Here is a 13,935-nt window from a genome sequence, read left to right as displayed (position 1 = left end):
GTCAGTCATATATGGCGCTTTTGCAAAGTTGCATGTACTTACAATAAGGGCATGCTCTCGACCCATTGTAATGACTGTCTGGTTGATGATCCTCAGCAGAGACACCACAATGTCCTGGATATGTTGAAATGTTTCCCCCTGAAAAACAGAGAGAGCAGAGTCGAAGAAAGAGAATGTCAGAGAAGAATGGAGAGGACAAATAGACAAAGAAACAATAGACGTGTAGATTTTTCTCAGGTGTAAACACACACAGATGCAGAACAGGATTTGGACCTGTTCAAGCAGCATCCACTCAGGCATAACATTTGGTCAGAACTTTTTTCTCTACAAAACTTTGGAGACTCGTCAGGTTTTGTTTGTGTAGCCATTTTTGGTTGTTTTTTTTAAACTCTCCTCACTGCGAAAACAACCAAGTTTGCACACGCAGTCCAAAGCTTCGCTCGGGCTCTGACTGGATGATTGGCAGATCAAATGAAACAAGAAAGAGAATCAAGTTTCCTGAAATTTAAAGTCTGTTCACTTTTCAGAAAGTGAGCCTCGCCAGAACATTCAGTTAATCATCAGACATTTCAACCTCAAAGGCACGTGGATGTGGATTTTTTTGTGCAGACCTGCTTTCCTATTACTATCTTTCCGCTCCCTTTGAAGCCACTTTTCTGTCAACTTTCTTTTCCTCCATCTGCCCAGAGGCATACAAGGGGGATGAAAACAGTCTGTGCTCAGATTAGTGTTTTCTAGTTAAAATATCAGAATTATTTGTCAACTGCATGGCAAATGTTGTTAGACATTAAGACCGGTGCATTATGGTTGCACCTGCTGTCTGGTGCCAGGAAGTGATGCATTTTTCTGCCATTTTGGTTGTTTTATCTATTAAATACAAACTGTGGATATTTGCAACTTTTGCAATGGTCGAGTCATATATTAAGAATAATATCAGGCTTAGACAACCAACTCTCTTTGGAAATAAAGACAGAAAACGGTTTCTTGAACTGGAAGAGAAGGCAATATAGATGCATTCTTTTAATGCTATATGTAATTTAATTTTATAGCATGATAATGTTTTCAGATCATTTAATTAACCTAATACATATAATTAATAACATGGGAGTTAGCAGTGGCGATATTGACAAACTCAAATACTGTGATCCTATATCAAAATCCTCAAAAATGTATTGCTAAATAATATCAATATATGAGAATGTAATGTGGGGATCACAATAGGTGCTTTACAAAACCGTTTTAAAATATTTTTAATCTGAATATGACAATCCAACAGCAATGATTTTTTTGTCTTTTTGTTGAGCAATATTATTTTGATTTGTTGCCCTGCTGTTAATAGTTGAGCCTTTTCACCAAGCATTCATCCGTAGTACTTTAAAATTTAACATGCAGAAACACAATACATGAGGAAATAAAACACTTTCAGAAGATTACAAATTTTAAGTTTTCGAATAAATAATGAAAATTGCTTGTAATGTCAAAAATATTTAAGACGTGCAAATTGTTTGATGACCTGTGAAGATTAAAAGTTAAGAGAAATGAATGACAGATAAAAATAGCAACCCTTTCTAAATGCACCTTTACAAAGGCATCCATGTGTGCAGAAATAAGCATGCACACACACACACACACACACACACACACAGGTCAATGGAAGTTGACTCAGACTTGGGGTAGTAACTCACTAGTGAAGCATCTGAAGCATCCAAACACACCTTAGCAATAATGCTGCAGGGTGCATCTGTGTGTGTGCTGGCCTGATGGCAGATGATTTGAATGGCCAGATGATAATCAGGTAGGCAAGATTAACCACATTAAAAAGGCACTGACTCACAGTAACAGCACACAGAAAAGATAGTGTCATCTTGCATAACATTTCCATCAGACTACCTAAAACGCACGCGCACGCACACACACACACACACACACACACACACACACACACACACACACACACACACACACACACACACACACACACACACAGGTTAAGGCACATCTGTTGATCCTAAATAAGCCTAAATCTTTCTGGCTGACTGTAGGTATTTTGGTCTCCTGGAAAAAGTTTCTTAGACAGTCTTCTCAGAGCAGGAAGACGAGAGATGTGGCACTATGCTCTTTCTCTCTCCTACAAAGACACGTCGATACTCATTTATTCCAACCTGTAGCCAGACTGGTTTATCATCTCTACTGGCAACATGATGTGAAAAAGAAAAACAGAAAACATTGTTTTGGGGGTAAGGGAAAGAAAAAAGCAAGAGAGCCTTGGTGAGCCATGTCTTTCTGTCTCTCTCCGTTAGCATCCTCCCTTTATCACACACACATGCACACAACCGCATACACACAAAAGTTACTTATAAATTCAACACAAACTCTCCCACAGACAAGAGCATCTGTCACTTGCATCATCTTGACTTCCATCTATTTCTCTATCTGCATCTCTCTCTTTAGTTTGGAGTCATCTGTGGTGTGACAATTTAATCAGGTACCACCCAGAGCGAGGAAGAGAGAGATGAAGAGATGGGTGGAAAACAAAAAGAGAGAGGATGAAGAAAATAAGAGATGGAGGGTGACATCATTCTCCTCTACTTCCTTTGTTTTTCTTCCATCTGTTTTCTTTCTCCCCCGTTCTCCCCCTCATTTTTTCAGCTCCCTGCATTGTTTTCTTAAACGTAAAATTTCGTAAAATCCCTCCACCTTATTTTCTATAAAATACACACGTTCACCTCCATCTGTATTGCTGTTAACTCTCTGTCTTGCTCCTCCATTTACTATTCTCATCCTCCCTGCATGGCCATGAGCAGTTTCCATTTATCTGGCCTTTTCTGCTCTTGTCCCCCTGAGAATTTAAGAGAACTAAACACAACAGTATGTGTCTCAGAGAGGCTTTTCATTGCCAAAAAACAGTGTCTGGGTTTTACAAAGACCTGTGCAGCATGAAGAAAACAGAAGCCATGTAGAGATGTTGCGGTCAAGGTTCTCATTAAACTATACCATGTGCAGTTGAGCAACACGTATACACTAGATCAGGGGTTCCTTTTCAGCTCCAGACCCGAAAAAGAAATGTGTTATCTTCCTGGGTCCCAAAATTACAAAAGTCATCACATCACATGTTGCCATGACATCTACATTTATAAACTACTGATAATGAACATAACAAACCATGAATTTAAAATGCATATGAAATGTATTGCATTACACATCTCCACATAAACACATTGAACACAATTACTCTGCATTTCAACAGGCTTTGGTAAATGTTTTTAAAGTTTAACATTGTATTTTCCTTACATCATGCATGCAATCAAGAGTGAGAGAATCACAGTAGTCACAACTTCGATACTTACCGACCGTATTGCCTCCATAGTATCAACTATCAAAAAATGCCTTGCTATTGAAAACCAAATTTCAATACCTAAATCTTATCAGCATCAGAGAGCCAATAAGTATGCAGCATGCTTGTACCAAGATCTTATAATGCTTGTGATTGGCTGTCTATATATATCGTAGAGGCATGCAGGAAAGACACAATGTTACACACAGATAGAGGGCTCACGTGTGTGTGTTGTTGTATTTTAAGAGGCTTGACTACTGTGTGCGCCACAAAGGTGTAAAGGTTTTAAAAAATAGGTATCGAAAAAAGTATCGTTTAGGAACCGGTATCAAATGTATTGATATTGAACATTTTTTAACAGTATACCCAGCAGATTGGCGACCCAATAAAAACGGGTCCGCAACCTATTATGGTTCCCGACCCTAACTTTGGGAAAGACTGCCCCAGATGATGTAGATAAGTGTGTGTGGGTGTGTGTTGTGTGTGTGTGTGTGTGTGTTTTCTTTGACTGCATTTGTGTGTGTACTTGAATAAGAATGTTCAGAATGAAATATCAGTGTCACTACGTTAAGACAGCAAATAGCAATCCAGTGTGTGTTTGTGTACTTTAATTCTTTAATCTGGAGTCTGACACTTATACGTCAATAGCAGACTTTTCCCCTCATGTAGTTTGCTAGAAAAGCTCCCTGAGACTGTACGTCAATGGTTTTGTAGTCTGCACATCATTGTGTTTGTACCTGTCATATCCTTTTGCCACCGCCTGTTACGTTTTTTTATACCTCAACCGACACAAATTCATCTCATCATATTCACTCCACTTAATTCATTACTCCTCTCTCTTCTCTCACTGCCTCTCCTCTTGGTTCATGCTTCATTAATGATATCCGAACAAATTGGGCTGAAAAAAGCCACACCTTTACTTCAAACACTCAGCAGGTTGTCAACAACTTGCAGAAGCAATTAAAAAGCCCTCAGTTGGATATCGTTGATTTATTTGTTGTGTGTGTGTGTGTGTGTGTGTGTGTGTGTGTGTGTGTGTGTGTGTGTGTGTGTGTGTGTGTGTGTGTGTGTGTGTGTGTGTGTGTGTGTGTGTGTGTGTGTGTGTGTGTGTGTGTGTGTGTGTGTGTGTGTGCTTATTAAAAGGTATTTAGTTTGGGAGCTAACTGGATTTTGTTCCAACAGACTAACAACGAAACAACTAGCAACACATGTGAAACAAAATCAATTAGATTCTAATTGGTGAAGGCCTGCTTCACTGCAAGACTGCAGGACTGAAGACAAAACAGCTTAAGGCTATTTACTATGCTCTTTTGGAGACAAGTTGCACTGGGGGTGGCACAGAGCTCAGGGGTAATTCATTTTCATCCAGTGATGCTGAGGAGGTAAAAGAAATGTTTTCAAATTCTTTTCTTTTACCGTAACACATTTTCCTGCTTTGTAAGAAGGTAGCCTTGTGACGTTTCAGAGCAAATTATGACAGTTCAGTCACTTTGCTGATTGCTCTGCCTCAACTGTAAGCTTCTAGTGTTTATTATCTTGGTTGGCAGAGGTGGAAAGTAACGAAATACTCACGTGACTGTACTGAGTAGTTTTGTTTGTGTATTTTGTATTTTTTAAGTATTTTTTAAAATCTGTAATTAAAAATGTACTTGATTACATTTTGAGTGAAGTACTGTATTTCGCTACGTTACAAATCCCATCCGTTACTGAGTAAAAAAAAAAAAACTTTGACTAACGAAAACCAAAAGGAAGAAAAAAAATCGCGCCCAGAACCACTACAGTGACGAATGATTAGCATCTAGGCTGCCTACCAGGCGCCAAGTCTTTCTGTAGGAGACTGAGAACAAGATGGAGGTGGATAAGGCGAGCGGCGACGGTTCAGCGACTGTTTCAGTAGAAATGCTAGCTGAATCATTGAATTCTGCTGCCCAAAACGATGAAAATCCTTGGCCACATTTGAGAGACTGTTCTTCATTTAAATTCAAGAGGGCCAATATTATCATCATGCAATGCCAGATGTGCCTGCTAAAGGTGACTGAACTGGCAGCATTCAATAACTCTACATCTAATCTGCGGAAGCATGTTTGGTAAGTATTTGTGCATTGGTACTTCAAACAAAGTTTTCATGACTAATAGCAAATTGCCAATTAGCAAAACAACATGTTTCGTGGCATTGCTAATTTCTTTCTAGCACTAGCAACCCATAGGACAACATATGTAGGACACTGGCTAAATGAATTCACATACATCTAATGTCATATGTGACATGTGTTATGTTGTTATTAAATGTGTATACATTTGTATAGATGTTTATACATTTGTATTGATTTTTCTTTAATTAAAAAAAAATAGTTTTGGATTAATGACCCCTTGTCGTATTTTCACTACATGGGAGAGATCCCCCGCCCCGTTTTACTGTTTTTTTTTTTAACTAAAGTACATTTAGTACATTACATTTAAATGAACTACTTATTACTTTTACTTGAGTATTTTTTCAGATAGGTAATTTCACTTGTACTTGAGTAATATTTCATCAAAGTATTACTTTTTACCTCTGTTGGTTGGTGGCTTATATTTTTATATCAAATGACCACTTAGGTTTGGATTTTGTTTCCCACTGGCATTTGATAATATCTGTGGAAACTGCAACCGTACAGCCATACATCTGCTACAGTATGGTAAGCTATAGATGATTGGGATTGCTGTGTGCATACTGGGTAAAACTACACAGAAAACCTCAAAAGGAAATGAGGTGACAATGAAGAGAGAGAAAGAAATAAGAACTTGCCTCAGACAGAAGCAACATCACACCAGCAATCATACCCTAACCATATCCAAAAGTGGCCAATCAGATCTCAATAAGTTCTCAGTGCATATTGGATGTGTTTACTGCTGTCTACTTTGAAACAATCACCCAGACTGTAGTTTAATGCTCAGTGTGAACATTGGCATTATGTGCCTGCAAAATTGCTGTGCGTCTCACCACATTGTCCCTGCTGAGGACCTCCAGAATGTTGTTGAGCAGCTCCAGACTATTTCTCCTCTCATCATGAGGCCCGTCAGCCATACTGATCAGTGCCCCGCTCAGTTCCCGCAGCATCATGGGTAACAACACATCACGGCACTCTGTGAAGATACAAAACCACAGACGGTTAAAGATGACTGGAAGTTTAATCAGCAATACAGCAAGTCAGTAAGAAAAAATTGGATAGCATGAGACAACGTATACAAGAGTGATGTTTTATTTACTTCTTTTAGGCAAGGCCGTAAGAGATGAGAATGCCTTAAGATGTTTAAACACTAACATCAACAGACACAACATCAACATTTACTTTAATGTAATTCCTCTCAGGAAACCCCTTCAAACCCTAAACCCTGGACCTTTACATCAATTGGTGCAGCACCTGTGGAGATAGCTGTGCCCACACAGCTATGAGTAATGCTGCCACTGCACCCTAAAGAAGACATTCAGCCCTTGATCGCACAATGGAGTGATATCAATCAAGTGTCTATTTACAGTTCCTTGCATGTCTGCTGCTCTGTCAGCCACACAGAGCACTCATTAATCACCACGGCCTAATGTTTTCTCTCTGCCATCTCTCTATGGATCCTAATCTTTGGTTAATTCACATGCTACTTTGGTCACATGTGCAATACATCATCAGTAATTACATCAGTAAAAGATTATGTCAGAGTCAAGAAAACTAAAGTGAAAAAACAATTTCATTAATGTTAAGATATCCATAGTTACATCTTCTGTACATGGAGGCATCTATTATTTTTATACTGCTTAGACCTTGCGCCTCACCGCTCTATAAATCCTTTATGGATGTTATAGGGTCACGTCTTGTCTGGGGATCGTCCAAACTCATTTTTGGAATTACAGGAAATCACTGAAGGACTAAAGTAGCAAAAGTACTGTAGGGGAAAGTGAAGTTAAAGCAGACCTGAGTAAATTAAAGGATGTGTGTGAGACTTTAGCACATTTCCTAAAGCAGCTAACATAAACAATGTGCTATGGCACATGGGGACAATCATTGGTGTTTAATGACATACTTGGGGAGAGCCTAATTTGAAAAACAAATAAACAAATAGAACCGATATAAACTCAACCACTGTTTTGACATTTTCTATATGTATAAAACTAAAATGTAGGGGGAAAAAGTAAAATATGACTCAGCAATTTAATTCAATGACTAAGCTCTTAGTTAAAGAGCCACACCTGCTTTTTTCCAAAGTATACCATAAACTGCCTGACAGGCTGTCCCACAATATCCTTAATGCATCATCCTTGCTCTCAGCAATTCTTCTATCTGCTTAGCAAAATGGTTGGCGTTTCCTTTAAAATGTCTTTCTAAACGTTTCACTTTATTGAGAATTTGTTGACACAAAACTAGGCTTCCAAAACAAACACGAGAGTTACAATTTGACCAGGCACGTTCTGACAGATAATTCTAGTTATTCATTTTCAAGTTCATCCAACTAAAATTCTCATCTGATATTGTTTAGATTATGTTTTAAGTCAAAAAGTCAAAGCTGTCAACATTACATTTATCTCCACATAAATTCTTAAAAAGCATTTAATGCTAACGTTAGCTGGCAGACATAGCTAGCATAAGCAACTTGATTGTCAAATTGGTTCCCTTTGCACAATTTGGCCAAGGTGTCTTTGGATCATGGATTTAGCTCGCAGGTCAAATGAATGACCTCAAAGTCAATATAAATGTTTAACTGTCAATACAAATGATTTACTATGCAGTTACAAATATGTATAATGTATAAAGAAAAACAGTGATTGTAATGTAACTGACCATTCTTTCTTTTTCCACTTGTCTACCTTGACCTCTTCCTTTCTTGTCTTATTCTTTCTCCATCTTCCTCCCACCACATCCAACCCCTCCCTCTCTTGTAGCCGCAGGTAGACAGAGCCCATTAAAAGCTCATTTAGGCTGATGCTCGTTAGTTTCATTATTAACTGAGCCAAGCCTATACGCCTGCTGAGCGGACCATCATCACAACACTCACTCCATCACCCAAACACGCAGAGAGGAAAGGGGGGGTGGGGGGGGGGGGGGGATAAGAGAGACAGAGGGGGGAAATGCATGAGTTACTGAATGCCCTTGATGACTCAGAGCAATAGAGGGAGGAGACGAAGGAGGGGCCTGGACAGGTAGAGGAAATCCAACGTGAGGAGAGGGATGTTTAAAGCTATAGCGTATAGTTTTTGTCGCCCCTATGAGGAATTCTAAGTAATGACAACAAAACTGCCGTTGCATCCACATGATACAAGCCTTCTGTGATCGCGCAACAGCCCCACCCCTCCTCCACACAGTTGCTAGTAGCCAAGGAGGACACGGAGGATTAGAAAACGTGACAGACTCTTCAGAAGAGGTAATTATCTTCACTTGATCATCGAAAGTCGCCGGACGACATAATCTTCTGAACATGGCCATACTGAGAAATACAGAGAGAGTTGTGTGGAGCTGATAGTCTTAATTAGCTTTGTAGCAACTCATTTGGCAATGGCTTGAATAAAACGGACGTTCATTAATATAAAATAGTTTTTTTATAGTATAGTTTTTTTTTTAAAGCTTTAAGTGAGTCACTGGGAGACAAACAAAACTATCTCAGTGGCATGCTATCATTAATTAGTGAATATATTTAACATAATGTAAAATGTAAAACTTGAAACAAAGATGTCCCTTTGTCAGAAAACGAACATGAAACAAGGAGCCCTCCTAGTCTGTGGGATGGTGTTTTAGAAGCTGCCAGCTTTATATTTGAGTAAAAACCCTGCTTAATCTGTTTAATCCATCGAACCAGAAACTCATCTTTTGTCCTTTCAGATAGAAAAAACAATGAGCTACGTTTTATAGCAGTATTGTTGTGTGTGCGAGAATTAATCCATCTGCCTTCCGGGGCCTGGATGTACCATTAAACTGAGGAGAACTCCATTCCCTGGTGAAATGACCCCAAAGCCAACTACACCTTTATTTCTATTGATCTAAGCAATAAACCCAGCTGGTACTTCTAGGTGCAACATCTTCAGGGGAGAAAACATGACATAGAGAGCAGGTGGGGGGATTGAAAGGGTATCCTGTTGTGTGATACATTGAATGTTTTTTTGTTTTTACTGTGTCAGAAGGCAGGCGTAATGAAACCATAACCACGATATAGCAAGCTTCAAGGTCTATGCCCTGAACCCTGACCCTATGTGAATGTGCAGCAAAATTAAAGAATACAGTTACGGAAGCTCCATGCATAACATTACTGCAAATCAAGTAGAAATGTAACATTAATGCACACAAATATTTCACAAGCATCTAGCCTTTCTGTCATTTTACATTTAAAGGTGAGACAAAAACACGTGGTCTAACACAGTGGTTCCCAACCTTTTTTCCTCGGCGCCCCCCCCCCACTTATGTCTAAGAAAAGCTGATCCCCCCCTCGCGAAACCGAAGTGGAGGTAACTCTCGAGATAGAGCCTTACTTTCTTTTTTGATAGAGAGCAGTTATCAGCACTTTTACGTTTCTCCGCCATGTTTCATTCATAAAATAGTGATGCCATGGCGGGATGATAGCAGCTAGCAGCTAGCAGCTAGCAGCTGACCTGATGACAGCAAGGTCACAGGTTAAGAGGTCCCGGAGGTTTGGCCTACTAAGTAGCCTGCCTACAATTTTAAGCCAGAATAAAAATATATAGTTTTTATACAGACTTTTGTATACATTATATATTCTAGTGTATTATCATAATTTGTTTAACATGTGCAAATATTTTTTTTTACCTCAACCTCAAACCAGATAAAGACTTGCGCCCCCCCTATGATCTTTGCCGCCCCCCCCGAGGGGTCCCCAGACCCCAGGTTGGGAACCACTGGTCTAACACAACAAGGTGCCATTTCTTCGTAGGTACATATTTTTTTCTTGGGTTCGGCATGACCTGTGCTACTTTGGTTGAAAAAATTAGTGAGAAATAAAAAATGATTAGAGTTAGAGATGGAGCGTAATAGAGACAGAGATTGAAATTTAATTTCCTATTTCACTGTGGTTATTTTCTAAATGAACACATTAAGCAACAGTGTGGTAGCAGACGTACTCAGATTGTACATACTGTACTATATTATATAGATTTCTGCAATTTCATTGTCCACCCACATTGAGTGACACAATCTGCTCGACTCTGGTTGAACTTTCAACGGAGCGTGCTGACACGGGAAGATTATATATTTTCACCAATTTGAATGGTGATGAAAAAACAACCAGTCTCATGCTTTTTGAATACTTGCTATATAACCTGTGCTCTCCTGGGAGATTTTGTATTCAGGGTAAAACACCTTTAGTTCAGTCAGCAGCTGCTTCTCATCTTGAAATTCAGAAAACTTATAGAAAACCATGAGCACCCTAATAGCTTGCTCACATACAGCATCCTACTTTGACGGATCTGTCGGGGTGTGAATTGTCTGTTTTGATTTTACCTTTTTACTTTAAGTTCGCTTTCCCTTTAAAAATGCCTCTGGAGTTCCTGGATATGAGCATCAAAAATGGTGAAGTACAGGCTGCCTTAGTAATGCTCCTCCAGACTCTGTGGCTGATCTTCAGTCACCAATGTGGAACAGTGCCTTTAACTTTGCAGGCATTTCTTGGCACCTTGCCTGGCGTGGAATAACATCAGGAATGTTAATATCTGCTGCTTCAGCCTGAATGGAAGCTTTCTCAGTGACTTCTTTGAACTGTACTTTGGTCCTCAGGGCTTTCAGTCATGTAAGAACACCAGTTACAATGGCGTGCAGCTCCCAGGGTCTAGGTCATTCTTTAGGAGGGCATTTGAAATGATTGCTATTTCAAGGAACGATTGCTCTAGGGGACTGCACTGTTGCTGACCACGCACTCTGACCTCTTTGAAGAAATGTGTGCGTTTGTACCATCTGAGGCATAGGCACACAAAAATCCTTGCACAGTAATAAGTAAGTCCTCTTCTTTTTAAAAACAAACAATGCCTCCTCACAGTGGATCACATCACAGTGGTCCAATCAAACATGATGGATGCCTCCTGCATTTCTTCTTAGACTGTTTTATAATGGATAATGCAACAGCACATACTGCGAGTAGAGGCACCTGAGGTCATTTCAGTGATTTTATTTCTTGAGTAAGGCAAAATAAACCGTAAAAGTATTAAAATATTGCCTTTTTTACTACAGATAGAAAGAGCAATTTTTATCTGCGAAAAAATGCCCTTATTTATGCTCGAGGAGCAGTTGCTTGCTGACAACATGCAATTAATGGCCTGGCAGATCTGTCGGGTCCTTAAATGCAAAAATCTTGCAAATGTAGCTTCCTCTTAGAATCTGCAACCTCTGCCAGCATATCCTCCTCTCATTTCTCCTGGTAGCTGTCTTACCCTCTTGTGTGTGTCTGACTTTCTTTCTGTTCCCCGGTTCTCTATGCATAACATAATCTTAGTTGTTTTCCATCTTGTTTTGGTCTCTCTGCTGACCCCTCCACATGTCCTTTCACACCATTCCTCTTGATTCCCATTTCTTGTCTTTTTGTTCTGTCTATCATAATTCAGGTTCTCCTACTCAGCATTTCAGGTAGAATTTGTTTCGCCACAAACTTTCAATGATGTATCCGTAATGATCCCATTAACTGAGGCGACCGATCACCAGTTTTGTGTTGTCACATGCTGCTCGTCTTCTCAGTGAGTATAGAACAGTACCACATGTGCCGTGTGCTCTAGATCTTCCCTGGCTTGAGCTTCTTAGACAAAACTTCCTTTTGGGCTCTATATAAATCCCACATCCTTCCCTAGGATTGGCAGTGTCTAACTCCAGTCATGGCCCTAATCCTATAACCTTAAACCGTTTTTGCAGAGGTCTGTTTGGTGAAACTTGCTAGCGGCTGCTTTGTAACGAAGCAGCCTAAAAAGAGATGCTGCCTGAGAGCTCAACTAGGGATGAGAGGGGGGGTAGTGGCAGGGGAGATGAAGGCACCAGGGGAAAATGAAATAAAAAGGCATTTTTACTGATGCAGATTTTTTTTTTCAGTAGTTGCCTTTTACTCACATTTGAAGAGGTTTGATATCACATATGAAATAACTTTTTTTTTTTTTTAAACAGAAAATTGTAATGGAAAAGGTGCAATCTGATTTGACTCTTGCGACTAAAATGAACATATGGTTTCACTTTTATATGCAAACCTGTGTTTTTATGTTCCACTCGCCTGTGTGATTTAGTAGCATGTTAACGCAGTGCAACAATGTAGTAAATCCATTCAGCCATGCTGTGGAAGAAAGCTTCGCCAACAGGCACTGACAGGCGAATTGAAATCAATGTCTTCGGGCAAGCATTGGGGGTGCATTTTAACTTCTTCTCATCTAGCTTTCACCATGTGTAGATATACACACTTGTTCAAAGAAACAGAAATACACACAGGTGCTGACGCACAACTCCCAACATGTTCAGAACGCACACCAACAGCACTTCAAGTACTCATCTATATTCAATTGGAAATGTCTATTTATTCTAGCTTTAATCTTAGCCTTTCAATATTAATACCAATGTGTCTCTGTGTGTCCAAGTGTGATTTGTCCTTTTTGTGTCTGATTTGGTGCTTCACCGCTAGTGATCTCTTTGTTCCTGTGTGAGCATGTGGTTATGTGTTTGGGTTACCAAGTTTGTGCGAGCAGACAGCCACCACACAGAGAGTAGCTTTGATGGCTCAGCAGCCAGCTCATCCCTTTTCTTTTCCATATTTTTTTTTTTCCATTTGACAGCCAAACACAATAAACTATAGCACATGATAATGAGATGCAATATCAGTTTCTAAGAGGCATGTAAATCTGAGTTGTCTTCTTCTTTCTCTCCATCTCTCGCTCTCTCCCTCCCTTTGGAGGGAGATAGAGTGATAGAGAAGACAACAACAAGTAAATCTTGTGAGTTGAGAGGGGCTGGGACCAAGCCAACTGTCAACGCGCTTGGTGATGACTAAATGTCTCTCTCAGCAGGTTTTTCATCTCTCAGTGTCACTGTGGGTGTCTCCTCTCATCCACTCTGCCTCCATCCCTCATTTGTCTTCCTCCCTCCTTCCTCACTTTTACCCTTGCTCCATCTTTAAACCCCTTTTGAAAAATAAAGCCCTACATTTACTCACTGTTCATATTTAGGTTGTGGCTGTCTGTCCACACCTCATTTTTTTTAATTGCTGGTTAGATATGGTATGGTGGTAAAATATATTTGGAGAATGATTTGTAAAGCAAGATAGCTGTCTTAAAATGGTTTAGTGGGATGATATTCTTTTTCGTAGGAATGCATAAAATTGTCATGCCTGTGTGAATGAGTGCTCTCCCAAAACTATAGGACGATAAGTTACAGATGACAGAGTGCTCTAGAAGTGAATGATGTTGATATACAATGATGCTTTAAAGTGCATTTTTACTGTGACTTTTGCTATGATGCTGATGACACCTGGCACAAAACAAATATTGTCAGCAAAAGCAAAGTAAACACAACCACAGTAGAGGGTGCTGTCTTGAGTAAAATTGCTTTTCTTCATGTTTTCTTCTATACACACACAAAACAAGACCAGAGCTTACTATAACAAGA

General features: G+C 39.6%; 1 protein-coding gene across 2 annotated transcripts in view; it reads right to left on the bottom strand.

Moving 5' to 3' along the window:
• LOC116052431 (dedicator of cytokinesis protein 2) overlaps window positions 1–13,935 on the bottom strand; it is a 100,328-nt gene that overhangs the window by 50,963 nt on the left and 35,430 nt on the right. For both annotated transcript variants that reach the window (XR_004105595.2, XM_031303145.2), the window contains exons 25-26: window positions 6,318–6,460; window positions 43–138 (exon numbers count right to left, since the gene is read on the bottom strand). Coding sequence is in view for 1 of the 2 variants with exons in the window: in XM_031303145.2 (XP_031159005.1) it covers window positions 43–138; window positions 6,318–6,460 (239 nt within the window). In the remaining variant the exon portion in view is untranslated. The remainder of the gene's footprint in view (window positions 1–42; window positions 139–6,317; window positions 6,461–13,935) is intronic.

The sequence above is a fragment of the Sander lucioperca genome, chromosome 1 (genome assembly GCF_008315115.2).
Source record: "Sander lucioperca isolate FBNREF2018 chromosome 1, SLUC_FBN_1.2, whole genome shotgun sequence".
NCBI lineage: Eukaryota > Metazoa > Chordata > Actinopteri > Perciformes > Percidae > Sander > Sander lucioperca.
The sequence above is the reverse complement of the archived record's forward strand: the minus strand, read 5'-3'. Positions and strand labels throughout refer to the sequence as shown.